At 38.6% G+C, this 19,676-nt stretch overlaps 1 protein-coding gene across 1 annotated transcript in view; it reads left to right on the top strand.

The window, feature by feature from the left end:
* Window positions 1-19,676, top strand: part of PIK3CA (phosphatidylinositol-4,5-bisphosphate 3-kinase catalytic subunit alpha) — a 53,676-nt gene that overhangs the window by 12,734 nt on the left and 21,266 nt on the right. Inside the window, exons 4-13 of the mRNA XM_027875846.1 lie at window positions 2,149-2,399; window positions 3,987-4,232; window positions 5,751-5,836; window positions 6,337-6,442; window positions 7,044-7,196; window positions 7,330-7,464; window positions 11,304-11,428; window positions 13,805-13,886; window positions 14,243-14,407; window positions 14,677-14,780. Coding sequence (XP_027731647.1) covers window positions 2,149-2,399; window positions 3,987-4,232; window positions 5,751-5,836; window positions 6,337-6,442; window positions 7,044-7,196; window positions 7,330-7,464; window positions 11,304-11,428; window positions 13,805-13,886; window positions 14,243-14,407; window positions 14,677-14,780 — 1,453 coding nt within the window. The remainder of the gene's footprint in view (window positions 1-2,148; window positions 2,400-3,986; window positions 4,233-5,750; window positions 5,837-6,336; window positions 6,443-7,043; window positions 7,197-7,329; window positions 7,465-11,303; window positions 11,429-13,804; window positions 13,887-14,242; window positions 14,408-14,676; window positions 14,781-19,676) is intronic.

The raw sequence follows: 19,676 nt of genomic DNA, 5'->3' as shown, positions 1-19,676 counted from the left end.
TCCATAAATAATCGATAATCCACCATCTGAGAGAAATGCCACAAGCTACTAAGAGAAGGTGATACTGGTGGAAGTCAGCAATGGGAAAAGCTGAGAGGACAATTTTAGCCTCAGTCTAAGATGGGATCCTCCTGGCTCAGTTTCCCCATTATGTTCCTTTGAAAGGACATGTTACCCATCTGGCTGTTCCTGAGTCTGGCTATGAGGTAGATTTGATACTGCATGGTTGGAAAACTGAATTATCTGAATCCAAACAGAGCTAAGGATGTTTTATCCTCTCAAAGTTGGGCCCTAAATCTAGTCCCTGCATTATATCATCTGGGCCCTGCAGTTTTTTCTGTCAGATTTATGTCTTCCAGACTATGGGCATTCACCTACAGTTGGTAGCAAACAGTGAGTACCAGTCAATGTCCCCACATCATTCCCTGGATGCAGCCTGTGCTCGGTTCCAGTCAACCTACTCTTTGGGACCCCTCGAGGCAGGGACAGCTCTACACCCTTTGCCAGCAGGAAGCAGTTTCAGAAGCCAAGACCTTCGCCCCTTACTCCAAAAGAATTTGGGTCCCATTTGTTTGAGGGGGCAATGATGAGGGGGTTGCTTCAGCAAAAGCAAAACTGTCCTTTCTTTTTTTCTTCAACCAAAGAACACACCTGTCATGCTGATGGGGTTGGGATCTGGGCCCCAGAAAGGAAAAACCCTGGACTTTCCCACATGGCTAAATCTCTGACCATTGGCCTGAGGTTATAATCCCATCAATTGGCCTTTCATTGTGGCTACCCCCAATCTCCCCTCCATTGTCTTACCTCCCTATGGCCCCTGGCCATTTCCCACCCTTAATCGTAGCTAGGCTCCATTCTGTCTTGGCCACCTGGTCCAGGTTCCTGGAATTCTATTACCTCATAGACTACTTGGCCACTCCTAGAACCCTCCCGTAGTCTTTCTGTATATAAGGTGGATCTTGTCTCCATTAAGATGCTTAGATTCTTAAAATCTAGCCACTGCTTACCCATGTTCAGATTCCTTAAGAGTCTGACCAATGTGACAGATGTTCTAATAAACCTTGTCTTTGGCTGAAAAAAAAAATTGTTGATTTTTGTCTTTCATCACCATATTAGTAACAATTTCTATCTAGTAACTTAGTGCTATGGTTATCATTCTAAATTGTGGAATAACTACATGCAAAACTCCATCTTTAATTTGCCATTTATGCTTTAATCTAATACCAGGCAATTCCTAAAATTAAATATTAAAATGGAAATTGCCGTGTTTAGTTAAAATAAACTTCTCTTTGTCATAGCCCATATGCTTTTTAAAATAATATTTTTTAACCCCAGAGTTTTCAAAATTTAAAAAAAATCGTCTTTTGCATATGACACAGATTTATTTTTAATTTTTGTTTTATGGAATATATTAATGCCTAATTTTTAGAATATAAAATATTTGGCTACAAGGTTAATAAATAACCTTATTAATAATGTTTTACTAATCACCATTGGGCCTAATTTATGCAAACATAAGTAAAGTTATCTCTTTCCCTCTAGAATATACTTTTGATCTTATATATTTTCCCATCTTTTTATATGCCTCTTGGTCTTCTCAGTCTTCCTTGTCTTAAGAAAATTTACATTCTGTCCTCCTTCTCTGTCATTTTAATTTATCAGCTATTTTAGCTACCATTGCGTACTTTTAAAATGTGCCTCCCAGTTATAAAATTGTTGGAATTGCTTCCACCATTCATCCACTTTAATAGGCTATTTGTCTGTTGCAATTCTGAATCAATCACTCCCATAATCAGACCCATGGTGTGTGGCACCTTTGCCCTAGCCATGCTTTTGGAGACAGGGAATCAGCTTATAACTTACGAGTGTGAGAAGTGCCAACACATCAGTCATAAAAGAATGGGAAATGTGTAAATGTGTGCAGTGACATTGGAAAACATACCTGCTACCTATGGGATCATCAAGATTTTGATTGATCTTGTTGAGCAGAAATGAAGAGACATTATTTGTGTATTTCTATTGTTTTTACTTCATAGTTACCTGGGTCTTTAGTCAGACTTACAAATCTCTTGAAAATGAAAAATCTCATCTCTTGAAAATGATATTGTTCATGTTGATGGCACATAACAATATTTCATTTTATTCTAGGGCAAATAATAGTGGTGATTTGGGTGATAGTTTCCCCAAACAATGACAAGCAGAAGTACACTTTAAAAATCAATCATGACTGTGTACCAGAACATGTGATCGCTGAAGCAATCCGGAAAAAAACACGGAGTATGTTGCTGTCATCTGAGCAGCTGAAGCTCTGTGTTTTAGAGTATCAGGGAAAATACATTTTAAAAGTGTGTGGATGTGATGAGTATTTGCTAGAAAAATATCCTCTTAGCCAATATAAGGTGAGTGATTTTGAGTTTTTAAGTTTTTATTAATAGAAAGTAAAAAAAAATCATATTACAGTGTAAAGGCACACCCTACAAAGCATCACCCCAACCATTCTGTTTCCATCTAACAGTAACAAAAGCTCTTTTAAGTCTTAGTGTAAAGTCTATTATGATGTTGTCCTGGAAGATGGCTGTTTCCTTCCTACCTCCAAGGACCCAGTGTGCCCTCGTGTTGACATAGAATGATTGAGAGTCCAACCCACACCCTCAAGGAATTCCCACTGTAACATGCCCAACAAAGGACCTCCAGCCTCTGTTTGAAAATCTCCAAAGAGGCAGAACCCCCACCTGTCTTGGGGCAGCCCAATTGAGTCTAGCCCAGTCAGAAAATGTTTACTGAGCCAACACTGGAAAGGTATCTGTCTTCCTTTCTCCTTCTGGTAGTGGAGAGGGAGAGATAGTTCATGGAGGAGCAAAGAAGGGAAAGGTTCTAGCCTAGTGGAAGCTTTTTGTGCTGACCTTTTCCCTTTCCTTCTCTTCAAATCCTTTCCTGCTTTTCTTGTTTTAAACTTTAATAGCAAATCATGTCCACTTAGGACCATCTTCAATCAGATTTACTCAGGAAATCTCTTCCATTCATAATATTGTTCCGTTGGAAATCATTTATTTTTGAGGAACCAATTAATGCTGTTGGTTAGAAGAGTCTATCTGTATTGGTATCCTATATGAAGAGCATCCTTCTTAAAACAGACTAAAAAAACTTTAAGGTAATATTTTGATTAGTATTGTCCATTTATTTGGCCTTAGTTTATGCTTTGCCTTTGATGCAACAGTTAATTAACAAGAGTTGGAATACTGCAACTGAAGAAACTAAAAATGTTAGCAGTTAAACTTCAGTAGAAACAAGGGATCTGAACCTCTAGATTTGTTATAAAACCTTTACACTAACCCTCTAATTCAGTGTTCAGTCAAACGCTACCAGCATTGGGATAACATTTACAGTGATGTTTCTAAGCTTTCTGCTGAGGATAAAAGGTACCCAGTACTTCAAAAAATGAAGGCCAAAATAGTTGTTGGTTTTTTTTAATATAGCCATGGTTTTATCTTCTTATGTAATTCCTTTTTTAGTATTTTCGTTTGTCTCATTTTAACTACTGGCTGTTAACTTTGTCAGGAAATGATGGACAGAAGAGGTAAACCACTCCACCTATTGCTTAAGTGATGTCCCAGCGCTTTGAAAGTTTGTTTCACCATCTTAATGAGCAGTCTCCTCATGTAAATTTCATACTTTGCTTGTATTTGTAGTAAGACAATGCTACTACTCTACCTAAAGAGGAACGTGGTGGGTTTTTCCCACTAATTGGTATTCAATGTTGCATGGTTGGCCCTACTGTCCAAACTCTTCTAGAATGTTAAAATTTTAGTGCAACCTTAAATGACATAAACATAGCAGTGGTTATAAATGTTTCTATAAATGCTGATTGTTTTTATCTTTGTGCATTATATAAGTATTTTCCTTTTGATGTTTGTAGGCATTATCTCTAAAGAAAAAAAAAATACAGGCACCAATCTTCCTCCCCTCCCTCCTCTAATTTGTTACAGTACATAAGAAGCTGTATAATGCTTGGTCGGATGCCCAATCTGATGCTGATGGCTAAAGAAAGTCTTTACACCCAGCTACCACTGGACACTTTTACAATGCCATCTTATTCCAGGCGAATCTCCACAGCCACGCCATACATGAATGGAGAAGCTTCAACCAAATCCCTTTGGGGCGTAAATAGTGCACTCCGCATAAGAATTCTCTGTGCAACTTATGTAAATGTAAATATTCGAGACATTGACAAGGTAAACTCAAATGCTGATTCTTAGTCTACAAAGAAATAATTTTGTAATGTCTGTGTTCCTGTCAATTGTGTGTACTGACAAGGTAAAATTATATTTGGCTGCAATGGAATGTATTCAAGGGCCTAGAGTAGTAATAATACCTTCTATTTATACAGTGCCTGTATTATGTGCATCTCTCATTTAATCCTTACAATACCCTTGTGAGGTGGGAAGGGCAGGTGGATTTACACCAACTTTTAGATAAGGAAATTGAAATTCCAAGTTGGTAAATGATTTCCCAAGGATCAATCAGCTCTGAAGTTGCCCAGCTCAGGCTCAGACTCCAAATCCACTTCTGCTTCTGCTGTAACATAACATCCTTCTATCTAGAAAATAACCTAACCCTGTCTGAGAATACGGAAGTCAGGTTTTATTTGTTTTTCTAGTTTCTACTACTAGTTTGTTTGGTTTGTTTTTTTTTCAACGTTGGAAATCCTGTGTTTCAATAGTTCCGCTTACCTTCCTCATTTTGATTGATGAAGGCAGCATAACCAATGTCAATATAAGTCCACATTAGCTTATTTTGTAGCAGACTTAAGAAAGCACAAAAACATATCTGATATTTGTTTTAAGAATGAGGTGCTTTATTCAATTGAGTTTAGAAACCATTAAGGGGCTGGTATGTGTAGAGCACTATGCAAGATGCTGAGAGACATACAAAGATTAGTTAAGACATGGTTCTCATCCTCATGGATTCTCAAAGGAGGATATCAAAGATAAACTATAATACATAGTTTTATCTCCTTTATTTATTTGATGTGACATCCAAGGAACAGAGAGATCTTTATGGACTGGAGTAATGTGGGAAATCTTTATGGAAGATAGAGCATCTGAGCTAGACCTTAAGGAATAGGTATGCTGGTTAGGAGAATAGAATGGAAAAATTCTAAACATAATGAGCACCATATGAGTGAAAGCACAGAAATAAGAAACTTAGGTTCCATGGGGTTGAAGCAAGTAGTACTAGATCATGGAGCAATATGGAGGCAAAGTCATAGGAGATCCAGCTAGAGAGATGGGCTTATGCCAGATTGTGGATGGTTAGACTAAGAAGGGAGAACTGGATTCAATAGGTATAGAGAGCTATGGAAGCATTTTTGAACAAGCATTTTGAATGCAACAACCAGATCCATACATTAGGGAAAGTAAGTCAAAGAATAGGCTGGAGAAGGAAGAGAGTGGAGGTGGGAAGTCCTAGAAGAAGACCATTGCAGTGAGCCAGGAAGGTGGTGCTGAACGTTAATATTATTGTGGTGACAATGGGAGGGTTTGTTTAAAAAAAAAAAAAGACAATAGGTACAAGAGATATTTTGAAGGTAAAACTTATCAACTGTGGTTGAATGTGAGAAGTGAAGGTGAGGGAAGAGGCCAAGTGATATGAACAATTTGAGTACTAGGAACTAAATAGATGGTGGTGCCACTAAAAGAAATAGTAAAGCCATGACTTTTATCCTAGCTAATGTTATATTCTTTTTTTAGATCTATGTTCGAACAGGTATCTGCCATGGGGGAGAGCCATTATGTGACAATGTGAATACTCAAAGAGTACCTTGTTCCAATCCCAGGTAAAGAGGAAGTATGCCAGTTTCTATTTCTGAGGTCATATTTGTGTTTATAATCATGTCTAGTTTAAAAAAATAGATAATTCTAAATCACTAGTTGTGAATGATTAAGATGATAATGGAAATGATAAAAAGAAGTAAGGACAAAGGGGGAATAGCACTTCCAGACCACACACTCACACATCGGTTGATTAAACACCATAGGTATAATTTCATAATTAATATACTGGCAGAATAAAAGGCATTTATTGCTTAATAACCCGATTTACCCATCTTTCTGTGATGTTTTATGGTATCTTTTCCTTAATTCTTTGACCAAAGTGTTTTGTGTTGCTTCTTAAAAAGTAGACATCCTGAAATTAAGATACATTTTCCAGATTGTCTTTCATTTCATCCACCTACTGACTTTCTGATAATAATCTAACTTTAATAATGGTGCAAAAGTTTGTTAGCTCTTTTGATCTAACTATTGAATTCTGTTTAATCTTTTAAAAATTTCCTAGATGGAATGAATGGCTAATGTATGATATGTACATTCCTGATCTTCCACGTGCTGCTCGACTTTGCCTTTCCATTTGTTCTGTTAAAGGCAGGAAAGGGGCAAAAGAGGTAAGGACTTAAAGAAAGAACGTGTTTACCTTGATAATCTTCATCACGCCCTGAGTGCATTTTCTTAATAGAAATTGTTGCATCACAGTGGCACAGTGAATAAAGAGCAGTGCTTGGAGCCTGGCATGTTTGGGTTTGAATCATAGTAGATCTAGGTTCAAATCTCATCTCAGATGTAATTTTTTAAACCACAAGAAAAATGCCACAGCCCTCAAACAAAATACCATGATGCTTTACATAGCCTTCGGAAGAAGAAAATCTACATATATTTCAGGATTCTGTTTAAGATAGGAAATATTTCCTGAAGTTCATTTATTAAAAATCGTATGAACCACCTAATCTATTCACCAAGTGACTAAATTGCTTTCTTATTTCTTTCATAATTACATCCCATATAAATAAAATTAAAGATTTAAATGGGAGAAAGCAAAGATATGCCAACACTTAAGCTTTAAAAAATAACATTGCTTCTTGTAAATACAAACATTTTACAATAAAACAATGTCATTGAGAGCCATTGGCTGAAAAAAATTTATTTTTGCAATGAAATGTGTCTATAAAGAGATAACTAAAGAATCTTCATTGTTTCTCTTCTTTCAAGGAACATTGCCCATTGGCTTGGGGAAATATCAACCTCTTTGATTATACAGACACTTTGGTATCGGGAAAAATGGCTTTGAATCTGTGGCCAGTACCTCATGGATTAGAAGATTTGCTGAATCCTATTGGAGTTACTGGGTCAAATCCCAATAAGGTCAGATGTTGCTTTCATGTTTATTTTAAAATCATTTCTCATTTTTGAAAAAAGATGAATAAAAATAAAAAAGATTTGCTAACTTATGGTAGTTAAGTGGACTATAAATGACAGTTCCTCTTTCCTCTCCTAGGAAACTCCATGTTTAGAGCTGGAATTTGACTGGTTTAGCAATCCCGTGAAGTTCCCAGATATGTCAGTGATTGAAGAACATGCTAATTGGACCGTGTCTCGAGAACTAGGATTTAACTATTCCCATGCTGGGCTGGTAAGACAAATTTACTTTTGAAAATCATGGAGCATTAGGTTTTTACAAAAATACATAACCATTAACTGGTGGACTTTCTGTCTATACATGAATTTTGTTATAGCAAGGGTTCCAAGTTTCACTAGGTCACCCTTATCAGATGACACTGAAGCAAGGAAGTATTTTTTATATGGCAAGTGTCCTTTTTATGTATTAACATGTTTTAATAGGAGGAAATGATAGAATTAAATTTTTTTTGTCACATCAACAATAATAAGTCATGGTTATATAGCAAGTAAGGTAGAGAGAGTATTTTCCTTACAATAACCCTGTGAGGTAGGTAGTACAGGGACTATGATTCCTATTTTACAGATTAGCCAACAGACACTCAGAGATGAAAACAAATTTCCAAGGAATATTGTATGTCCTAAGTGTTAGGACCGGATCTCAGATCCAAGTCTTCTGACCTCAGGACTAATGAGTACCCTCTCTTCTATGCCATGCTGCCATTACTATGTGTCTAGAAAACTTTTGGTCTTTCAGAAGCATTGCAATTCCTTTAGTCAGTGACAGCCCTGAAATTGATTAATGATGCATTTACGACATTTCTTAATAGTCTAGCCTTCCATGACATAACCTCTTAATTGTGGTTATTTTTATGATGTAGCTATTTATATCTTATTTCTTCCTACATCTGACTTACTATACTGATTACAGGTAGACATTTCCTTTTATCTAAAGTTTGCTAGTACATTCATTCTGACATGTGAGATAATATATAACACATAAAACTGCAGATATCTATATAATCTATAGTGGTATTATTAAGTTAGTGTTTTAGGTGGTCTAAAAACAGTCTTATTCTTAGTAATGTCTACAGTTTTTCCCATCGGTGTGTCTCTGTGACTGCAGAGGGAGAAGGAGATTGTGCAAGACTGAGGGCCAGTTTTAATTCTTTGTTTCTTGGATTCGAAGAATGTATCACTTAGTGGTCTACCTGCCTCTATTGGCCTCTCTGTACCCAGCTCAGGGTGTTGTTGTGAGCACCCTCAATCTCAGGCACTCTGGCATGTTAACTGTCATCAGAGCTTATGGTCATGTAGCATTGCCTTTAAGAGCTCAGGCTTCTCTGGGTCATGGGGTTGTGTGGTTGTGGGGTTGTGGGTTGTGGGTTTGTTGTCAAAGATTTGAGTTTCAATCCCTGCTCTACCACTTATTATTTGTGTGACTGTGGGCGAATCACTTCCCTTTCTTTGCTGGGCCCTCAGGTTCCTCATCTGTAAGATGACAAAATTAGACTGGACAGTCTTGGAAGTCCCCTCCAGCTCTAAATCTGTGACCCTCAGACCTATGGTCCCATCTTATTAATAATCAGCATTCACATAGCAGTTCAAAGCTTCCCACGTTGCTCTCTTCTAGCACCATTATTTACTATTATAGTCATGATTATAACAAGTGACCACCTTTGACCATTAGTAAAGGAAGTGAGCGTTGTATTTCATCACAACTGCCTCCTCCCTAAAACAAATAAGTATTTTTATACCTTGGTGATGGTAAGGAAAGTGAACAAATGACACTTAATCAAAACTCAGTCATTAACTTGTCACAAATTCATTTTAATTATGAGACTAGAAGAATGGATAGGTGCTAAGAGAAAAATTACGGGGTCAGATGGTTAGATGTCTCATCTTGGATATAACTGGAATTATAGCCCAACTGAGCACAAAGAGAGAGCCATTTGCTCGATGCTGTCTTCCAAGGCCAAGCGGACCAAGCTTCTCCCAGGAGGAAAATCTCTTTGTTCCCTTGTACTTCTGCTGATGTTTGGTACTAGTCCATGGGAAGGAAAGTCAGTAATCCTGCATGAGAGAACTCCTAAAAAAAGTTTCCCCAAACAATAGTGATATCAGGAGAGCAACACCTATAGGCACTTTGGGATATTGCAATTATGAACGGTATTATTCTGTATTTAACACCGAAAATACTACTGTAGCTATTAAAGTTAGACTATAAAGTAGTGATAACAGAAGCTCTTAGTAACTAGTAAATATGTACTTATCTAGCATGTAGTTGTCATGGATAATCAATTTCTCTGCATTAGCCATATTAAATTAATTTGGGTTCACATGACCAGAGAATATAAACTTAACATGTATTCACAGAATCCATTGTGTATAAATAAAGTTTCTTACTTTTGGGGAAAGAAGTAGTACTCAGAACCAAAAATTAGTTGAGTTAATTGGATTTGGATTTTGGCTATCAGAAATGGCATAGCATGCCTAGGCAAGCCAGTCTAGCTGAGCAAGAAAGCACCCTATGGGAGAAATAGTGGGCAGCGTATGCCTGGCAAGTCAGGCCATCACCACATCACTTTGACCACCATCTCACCTCAAACCCTGATGGTTACAACCCAGTCCCTGCAGCCATTGTTTAGGGGAGAAATCATTGGAGAAAAGAGGCCCACCTTCCTCATCACCATAGGCATACCACAATCAGACAGATGGGCCTGGAGATCATGGGATCTGGGGCAAGCACTCCAGCCTAACCAAAGTAGTGAGGTACCCTGAAGGAGAGACAAGCTACTCAAACCACCACCATCTCTCCTCAGACCCTGATAGAGACAGACCAGAACCCCAGACCCACAGTCCTGGAGAGCAACATTGCTTCCAGCCCAGTGCCCTCCTGGAAGCAACCCCTGTGGAGATGCAGCCTGGACCTGCTCCCACAGGTGCTGCTGAAAACCTAGAAAAGAAAATTTATGTTGCCAAAGTCCTTAACACTGTCCTGTGGTTCAGTATCAGAAAATGCTATGATTTTATCAGAAGAAATGCCATTAAAGAAGAGGCCTGAGCCTCTGCTCTGCTGCTGTACTCCAAGTACCAGCGGACCTTTCCATTTAACTTGAGGCTGACCATGCCCATTAGACTGCGAGCTCTGAGGGCAGGGACTGTCTGACTCTTCTAAATGTTTCCTAGGGCTTAACGAAGTTCTTAGCACACAGCAAGTGCTCAATCAATGCTCAGCTTGTCATGGTTGAAGGATCTTTGTTTCAAAATGAAAAGTAAGGGGCACCTAGGTGGTGCAGTGGATACAGCACTGACCCTGGAGTCAGGAGGACATGAGTTCAAATCCAACCTCAGACACTTGACATTTACTAGCTGTGTGACTCTGGGCAAGTCACTTAACCCCATTGCCAAGCAAAAAAAAAACAAAAAAACAAACAAATAAAATGAAAAGTAGTAAATGCCTAATTTCTAAGAAAATGCAGTTGGCTTTTTTACTTGACTTTTTATCATATGGCTTGCAGAATTTTACTAGTGTTCTTTGTTTTTTACATGTCTAAATAGTAGGTATTGCTACAAAATGACAGAATTTGAGAGTTGCGAAAGACCTCAGTAGCCACCTTGCCCACTCCTATATACAAAAAATGTAGAAAAAGTCCCAAGAATGCTTTGGAGTGGGCCTCTGCCCGAAGACCTTCAGGGCTTTCATTCATTTCTCTGCCAGTCTCCTACTAGGTTCTAATCGAATGGGAAGGGGCCACACTGGGAGCCAGAGAAATGAATTACCCATTGTTTATTTTTCCTATCCCTTGTTTAGGCCCTGTCATCCATTTAGTAGTAAATACAGAATTTCAGGTAATTTAGCCAGACTTACACCAAGAATTTGTTGGACGGTCCTAAATGGAAATTTGGCCTTTTCAGCTTGTCTCACATAGTCTTGCCATTCAGATAGTCCATGTTAATACTGTAACAGCATTGAACATCTCTTTATTAACTGTTAGTGTGTCTAACTCAAATGAATATAGAAAGAAATACTACAGGGGCATACTGTAACTAATGTGTTTCCTTGTTTTACAGAGTAATAGGATAGCTCGAGATAATGAATTAAGAGAAAATGATAAAGAACAACTCCGGGCAATTTGTACACGAGACCCTCTGTCTGAGATCACTGAGCAAGAAAAGGACTTTCTATGGAGTCACAGGTCAGGGTTAAAAGACACTTTCAAAATCTGGCTTGTTTTTGTAAAGCATAGTATTGATTTTAATTGACTATTATTTTACTACAGACCTTTCCATAAATCTGATCTATTGTAAGGGAAAATGTATTTCACAGAGTACACAGCTCAGAATTATAGTTGTTAGATCAGTAAGTGTTGTACTTCATTTAATTTTCTGGTTAGCTCTGAAAACCTTTTTGTTTCAACCCTGTTAAAAGCCTTTGTAAAATATGTCTTCTCTCTTTTATCTTAGTAAATTACATGATCAGGGTTGTCCTTCTGAATGTCAAGGTTCATCCTATAGGTAGCATCTATATAATAACACTTGATGATTTATAAGTCCTTGACTTCAGTTTTATTTTAACTTGATCCTCACAGTAGCCCCGGGAGGTAGGTAGTACAGATACTATTTCTTTTTCTGGGGATAGAACTGAGGCATGGTGCACATAGTAAGTATACTTCACCTTGTAAATTAGTTAGGAGAGAGAGAGAGAGAAGTGAGATCATGTCTTCTTCGACCTCTTGCTTCCTCCCTTCCCCATTCCAGGTAATTGATAGTTCCAACTCCGCTTACAACATTTGAAATTATCCTTGTTTCTTGTCCTTCTTCCACTCCCTGTCCTGGGATCTTTATTTCATTTTGAGTGGAATTTTAAATTAGTTAATTTCACTAATTGTTAGCAACTCTAATAAAAGGTTTATTGGATGAAGAAACTGAAATGAGTGACTAACTGGGATTGGGGCCCAGCTGTGGTTCCCAGGATTCTCTCCCTGGGCTTCATTCCTTAAAGTTAATGATGGAGAACTGATTATTGCTTTTACTTTTTTAAATAAAAAACTTACTTTCATTTCTCATTTTAAATCTCTCTCTTTTTTTTTTTAACTTAGGAGTTATACTTAGGTCTAGTTTTCAGTAATGAAAAAATGAGCTAATATAGTTTGAATGGTGCAAATTCTTGTATTTGAATAAAAGGTACTATCTGACATTTCTGCAAGGGTCTAGAGATGTTTGAGATTTTTTCTAATGGCTTCAATGAAACTACTGCTACATATTAAATCTGTTTTATGTAGCATAAGTGGACAAATGAATTTAAGACTGACACATTTAGAAAGCTTTTTGAGTCGTTCTGCCTTAACAGAAAAGGCAGTTTGTTATAATGGGTAGAGAGCCAGCCTCAAGGTCAGGAAAGCTGCCTCTGACACAGAATGGCTCATCATTTAACTTCACAGTATTCTAAGCAACTTTCTAAGACTCAAAGTTGCAGAGAAGGCACTGATTTATATTGGTAGAACGATATCACAGGCACAGTCCCTCTTCTCTCTTCTGGCCCAGATCTGTCTTTCCTCTTCATTTCCTCATTAGATTAGTGCCATTATAAGTTTCCTATTTATCTTTTCTTAAAATAAATTTTATTGATTTCTTCTTTTTCATATTGCCCATATTTCCCAGTTTATCCTTCTCCCCTATCCATTCCAGAGAGTTCCCCTTTATAACAAAGAGTAAAAAAGGGGGGGAGAGGAAGCAGTTCAGCAAAAATAATGTACATGTCAGAAAATCTGACATAAATGCAGTGTTCCACACCCATAGTCCCCCACCTCTGCAAAGAAGAATGAGGGAGGGGGAAAGTACCTTCGCACCGTTGTAGGGGGGCCAAGAATTAGGCATGAAAACTTCACATTTGGTTTTGAGTTTTTGGTATCATTTTGGTGTCTTTCTGTTTACATCATTGTTGTTGTGTGTGTTGTTTTCCTACTTCACTTCACCTCATAAGCCTTCCTACGTTCTATATTCAGCATATTCATCTTTTCTTAAAGTAAACTAAAATTTCATTCTATTCATAGACCACAGCTTGCCTAGCCACACCCCAGGTGATGGGTTTCTGCTTTGTTTCCACTTCTTTGCTTCTACAAAATTTACTACAAATGACTAAACATATTTGTGTATATAGGCCTTTATTTTTGTCATTGCTCTCTTTTTTCCTACTTATAATAGCTAGCATTTATATAGCACTTTAAGGCTTGAAAATTGCTTTATATATGTACTCTTATTTGCTCACAACAATCCTGGGAGGTGGGAGCTATTATTTCCATCACCATTTTACAGTTAAGGAAACTGAGATTGACAGAAGTTAAGTGACTTGCCCAAGGTCACACAGCTACTAAGTGTGTGAGGCAGTATTTGAACTCAGGTCTTCCTGACTTTGAGTCCAGCACTCTATCCTCTGTGCCCCGCATCTACTTATTTAAAAATTATAGTGATATCTATGAATTATTGATAATTAGCCAATGAAAACTTTTGAATAATGTGCAAACAAGGTAAATATATGTGTTTGATTTGCTTATTTGTTTATTTTTGCACAGGCATTATTGTGTCAATATACCAGAAATTCTACCTAAACTTCTTCTGTCTGTTAAGTGGAATTCTAGAGATGAAGTAGCCCAGGTAAATGTACACACACACACACACACACACACACACACACACACACACACACACATGCCATTATTGGAGAAATGGGTATGAAATGAGCATGTATCAATCGATGGATTTTATTTTTCTCTAGGCAATATATATATAATGTATGTAATCAGTGGTAAAAAAAAAAATCTCCTGGTAGGATTAACTGAGTATATAAAATGATTCTACTTCAGCTAATAAAATAAGTAGAAAAGTTTAAATTATATATTCATAGTATTTTTCTTAGTTAATTTCAGAACCTGGAAACCATTTGCATAAGCTTTGTTCTTAACTATGTGTATGTAAGATGTGTACACATATTTATATCTTTTCACATACAGATGTATTGCTTGGTAAAAGATTGGCCCCCAATCAAACCAGAACAGGCCATGGAACTTTTGGACTGTAATTATCCAGACCCTATGGTTCGAGCTTTTGCTGTTCGATGCTTGGAGAAATATTTAACTGATGACAAACTTTCTCAGTACTTAATTCAACTAGTTCAGGTATGCTCATGTATTTTATCAATTAAGATTTCACCCATAAAACATCATCTTGATTTAAATGTTTATAGTAAATGTTTTCTCCTAATAAAATATATAAAATCAAAAACTATAATATGTAACTAACCTGGTTATTCTTTCTAAAATGTGAAAATTCAAATCCATTGTATTAAAAACACAATAGCAACTTTCATTTTGAACATATTTTTTTCAAAATTTTAAGCATCTAAAAAATTTTCTCCAATTCCTGTAATGGTTTTTTTGTTCGTTAGGTTCTGAAGTATGAACAATATTTGGATAACCTGCTTGTGAGATTTTTACTCAAGAAAGCACTAACAAATCAAAGGATAGGACACTTTTTCTTTTGGCATTTAAAGTAAGTTACATTCCCCTCTCTCACCTGTCCAATTCTATAGTTGTATATGATGTTGTGGGCATGAGGTATTTATCAGTTATGATTTACTTCTCCCTTAGAGCATAGAATCAGTGAGCCTGTTTCTGGGTAGTTCTTATGGTTTGCTGGGATGGGGCAGGTGAGGATTTATGAGGGTTAGTAAGAAGGCACTGAAGGGACTTCCAAGGCCATCTGGACAAATGTGTACTTCTGACAAATCCAGTGAACATCCAGGGAAGGAGTGTGTTCTCTGAGTGTGGGGCAACTCTGTGAAGTGTGGTGGACAGAGAACCAAAATCTTCCCCTTTGCTTCTTTGACCCGTGGGTCTTAATTTTGCCTTCTAGAGCCCAGCAGACCAAGTTGAACTCCCTCTTCTCAATGCCATTTCTTTAAATATGTGGAAAATATCTATCATTTTCAGCCATTTATTCAACAAGCATTTATTTAGTTCTTACGATATATAGGGCAGCATAGTCTACTGAGTAGAAATGCCGGTCCACTGGTAAGGAAGATCTGGCTTTAACTCTTGCCTCTAGCACATCCTAGCTATGTGACCACGGGCAAGTGATTTATATCCTTACTGCCCCAGGCAGCTCTCTAGATAATAAGTTATGGATGAGTTGCAAGTGTCCATAGGTGAATGAAGTTTACACATGGAGAACACCCCCATCTCCTCCAAAGGTGGAAGACACTGTAAGAGATGCTATGGATACATGAATAAGACATGCCTGCCTTCATGGAGCTTAGAGTCTCTTGGGAGAATAGGATATGTAAACAGATAAATAAATGCAATATAATTTAAAGAGGAAGAGAGCATTAACAACCAAAGGTCAGGAATGGCTACCCAAAGGAGAGGTCCCCTGAGCTAAACCTTGAAAGAAGCTAAGGATTCTAAGAGGCTCAGGTAATTAGGTAATTAGCTTCTCCCCTACATTGCAAACATCCTAGCTCCCTTCATGTTATCTTTACAAAGCATGGGCCCCAGTCCCCCCACCATCCTGGTCACCCTCTTCTGAATTCACTCCAGTTTATCAGTGTCCTTTCTAAAAGGGGGTTTCCGTAAGTGAACACAGAATTGCAGGTGTATTCTGAACAGAGCAGAGCAGAATCAAGTGTTTGCTACCCTTGTTCTGGACCCTGTGCAGAATTCTTATTATGAAGCCGAGGTAAAAATTTGGCTTTTTGGCTGCCATGTCACCACTGTTAACTTAGATTGACTTGGTGATCCACTAAAACCCCAGGTCTTTTTCACAGGAACCCTCATCAAGCCATGACTTCTGGATTCACTATTTGTAGAGATAGTTTTTTTGAACTTCAGTGGTTAGAACTTTACACTGATCCCTAATCCATCTCGTCTCATTAGCTATGGCCCATCCTGATAGCCACCTGAGCTCTCCCAGCTGTGTGTGCTTGGCAGATATGGCAAATAATGTCTTCTGTAAGTTGATACAAACCATAGATAGAACTGTTAAGTCCCACACAGATCCCTGGAGCATCCACAGGAGCTATTAAACCCAACAAGTATCTACTGTCATGTGGAGGCACTGTGCTAGGTGCTAGAGATACAAAATCAGAAAACAGTCCTGGCCTTTAGGGGACTTGCATGATACTGGAGCCTACAAATGGGGAGACAGCTAAACAAATATGAGATAAAACCACTAGCCACCAGGGGTATCAGAAGAGGCTTCCAGCAGAGCAGATGGTGACCCCTGAATGAAGTCTTGCAGGAAGCTGGGGATTCTGAAAGACCAAGGCAAAAGGGGGATGTGTTCTAGGGTGGAGGACAGCCTCTGTGCAAAGGTATGAAGTCAGGGAGTTCATGGAGACCAACTGGGTCTAGAAAAGTAGGCTGAAGCCAGATCAGGAAGGACTTTAAATAATGAGCTGAAGAGTTTGTATTTTATCGTAGGGGCAATAGTGAACCTTGAATATTTTGAGCAGTGGAGTTGCATGGTTAGACCTGTGATATAGGGAGATTACTTTGGCTATTACGTGGAGGACAGATTGGACATGGCTATAAATCAAAGACAGAAGAACAGTTTGGCCATGCAATCTTCTCCTTATGTTCTCCCAAACCGCGACTGTCAGATTCTGCCTGGCATTCCTCTTCTTTTCTATCATGAACTCTTTATGAGAGTTATCACTCTCTAATAAGCTTCCCAGTATTTCTCTTTCTGGAGCCAGTTCCTTCCTATTGGTCAGAATCAGGTCTGGAGTATCAGCTCCTTTTGCAGCTGCTTTTATCCCTTGAAGGATTAATTGTCATTAAGGCAAGTCACAGATGGTACCAGCAGCTCTGCTTTTGTCAGAGAGGGAACTCCAGCAGACCACAGAGTGTTGATGGGAAGTCCTCTGTCCCTACGTGTTTCCATGACAGGTTTGTGATCTTGTTTCCCAAACTCGTCTGATTTCTCTTTCCATCCAGGTGGTCTGTGGTATGCTCCATAGCCATGTTGCTTCCTCCCTCCCCCATTGATGCCTTCCCAGATTTTCTCCTCAGTGTTTGCCCTTCAGGTTCCAGATGTTCATCATGAGCGTATTTTCCCATTTAGTTCTTTCTCCACTGTCTTTTATCTAGATTTTCCTTTTGATTAAAGAATGCCCTTCTCGAGCTTTCTTCCAAGTTTGAAGCCCTGCCGAGTCTTGGTGATGTCTGAAGTCAGGTTGCTTCTTTGCATTGATATCTCTAATTCATTCTATTTGTCGCCCACACTTTATGCGTTTGGATATAGAGATCCAAGGGTGTTGGTTTTAGGACCGGCTCTTTTCCTGGATTTCATCTCCTGTGGATTAGTGATTCATTCTTCTGCTGTTCTGCTTGTGTGGTGCCTTCTAATCTCTTATGATACCAGGATTGACAGATCTACAGGGATGGTTTTCTCTTTAAAGACATCTTGATCAGAACTATATGACTCTAAGGCAAATATCTTTTTAATGGCCCTTACTAGGTGTTCTCCTTTCCTGACCAAGAGCCAGCCTCATCTATTCAGACACAGTCCATACATAAAAATCCCATTCTCGGACACCACCTTTTTAGGCAACTGTTCTTTCTCTTCTTAATCTCCTACACTCCGTCAGCAGTGGGGATAAGAATACCAACTGTACCCGCTAAGGTCTTTGTCTAATCCAGGAATTCTTTATCTTTTTTTGTATGAAGGACCCCTTTGCCAGTCTGCTGAGGCCTGGGTACCTCTTCTCAGAGGAACATTTCTAAATAATTGAAGGAAATGCTAACTTGCAGTTAGAGATTAGTGAGCATAAAGGTGTGAATTTTTTCCCATCTAACTTTAGAGACTCCCTGAAGTCTATTCATGAACACTTATCAGGGTCCATAGACTTCAAGTGAAGAACCCCTAATCTAAAATTTTGTAATTCTTAGCAATGTTCCCTTGGTCCCTTCTGGTGATAACATTGGTCCACATCAACTTTACATACAAAGTTATATCATATCAGTAATCAGTAATCTCGCTATTTCTTTGAAATTGATTCAGCAGAACTATGTTACCTGCTAAGTAGTTACTGTGGCCCAGATTACACTGAACACGTTTCCAAGATTTAAAATATTGTGAGGAACTTTTAAATTTAATTTTAAGCAAAGTATCCAGGCTCATATTTGAACAGGTTTCACAGAGCTAGTAAGATTAAACTATTCAAAGGTTTTTCTTCATGTCATTTATACATGTTATTCATCTGAACAAGTTTGTTGGTGAAAAATTGAAATTTATTAGGGAAGAGGAAAAAGGGAACAGGTATTTGTCAAGTGCCAACTATGTGCCAGGCACTGTGCTAAGTGCTTTTAGAAATATTATCTCATTTGATCCTCACAACAACCCTGGGAGGTAAGTGCTGTCATTATCCCCATTTTACATTTGAGGGAATCGACATCGACAAAGTTAAGAACTTGCCCAGGGTCACACAACTAGGAAGCATCGGAGACTGGATTTGAACTCAGGCCTTCCTGGGTTTCTTTGAACTCCAAGCCCAGCACGCTCTCCATTGTGCCACCTAGCATCCTCAAGTAATAGATAATATTTTACTGGAGGTGGCATATGCAATAATAAGCGTAGCTGAGCTTCCATTTTATTTTTTTATCTAAAGACACTTTGTCTGATGTCTGATGTCTCACCCTCTCCAGTGAGTCACATCACTGCCCATCCATGCCTGCCCACCCTGACAAGTTTCATCATTATTTTGTTGAAATGAAATTAAAATCGACCTATTCTGGGTCATTTTAGAGCAGGGGGTAGTCATCTGCCAGAGGACTGTAATTGTCCTGCCAGAGCTCGTATTGCTCACATGCTCTCCGGCTGTCCTGCATCCCAGGCATTGTACTTGGGCTTCTGCCCCTCCCTCCTTATCTGTAAACTCCTGGAGGTCAGAGACCCCTTCGCTGTCTGAGCGTCTCCCCCTCTCCCTGGCACAGGGCTCTGTACACGGCAGGGGCTTCATGAACAGCTGAGCGTGCGAGTGAGCTCTTTGCTTCTTCCTCTTCTACTTCATTATGAATTCATCTGACTTTGGCCATCATTGACCATTCATCTCACAAACGAGTGGATGGCGATTAATTGGAAAAAGTACCTGATAGTAATATTAAGTAGTCATATAAAAGTCTTCATTTGTGAGTGATAGCTAAAGGTCTCGATTCCAGTTGGTCCACTCTTATCAGGCTTGTCCTCACCTCCAGATGTGGGGCGTAAGATTCGGTTGCTGCAACCTGGGGTCTGGACTGCAATGGGAAAGGGGGATCCTCAGCTCCCGGCAACAGCGAAGTCACAGGCTGAGCTTCCAGACCCTACCCCACCTGTTGTTTTAATAAGTATTTAAGTATCCATAGAAACAGAGTTCTTTCTGTAGTACGTACAAATGATACTCAGAAT

This window comes from Vombatus ursinus, unplaced genomic scaffold (assembly GCF_900497805.2).
Source record: "Vombatus ursinus unplaced genomic scaffold, bare-nosed wombat genome assembly UNPS02014810.1, whole genome shotgun sequence".
NCBI classification, from domain to species: Eukaryota; Metazoa; Chordata; class Mammalia; order Diprotodontia; family Vombatidae; genus Vombatus; species Vombatus ursinus.
The sequence above is the reverse complement of the archived record's forward strand: the minus strand, read 5'-3'. Positions and strand labels throughout refer to the sequence as shown.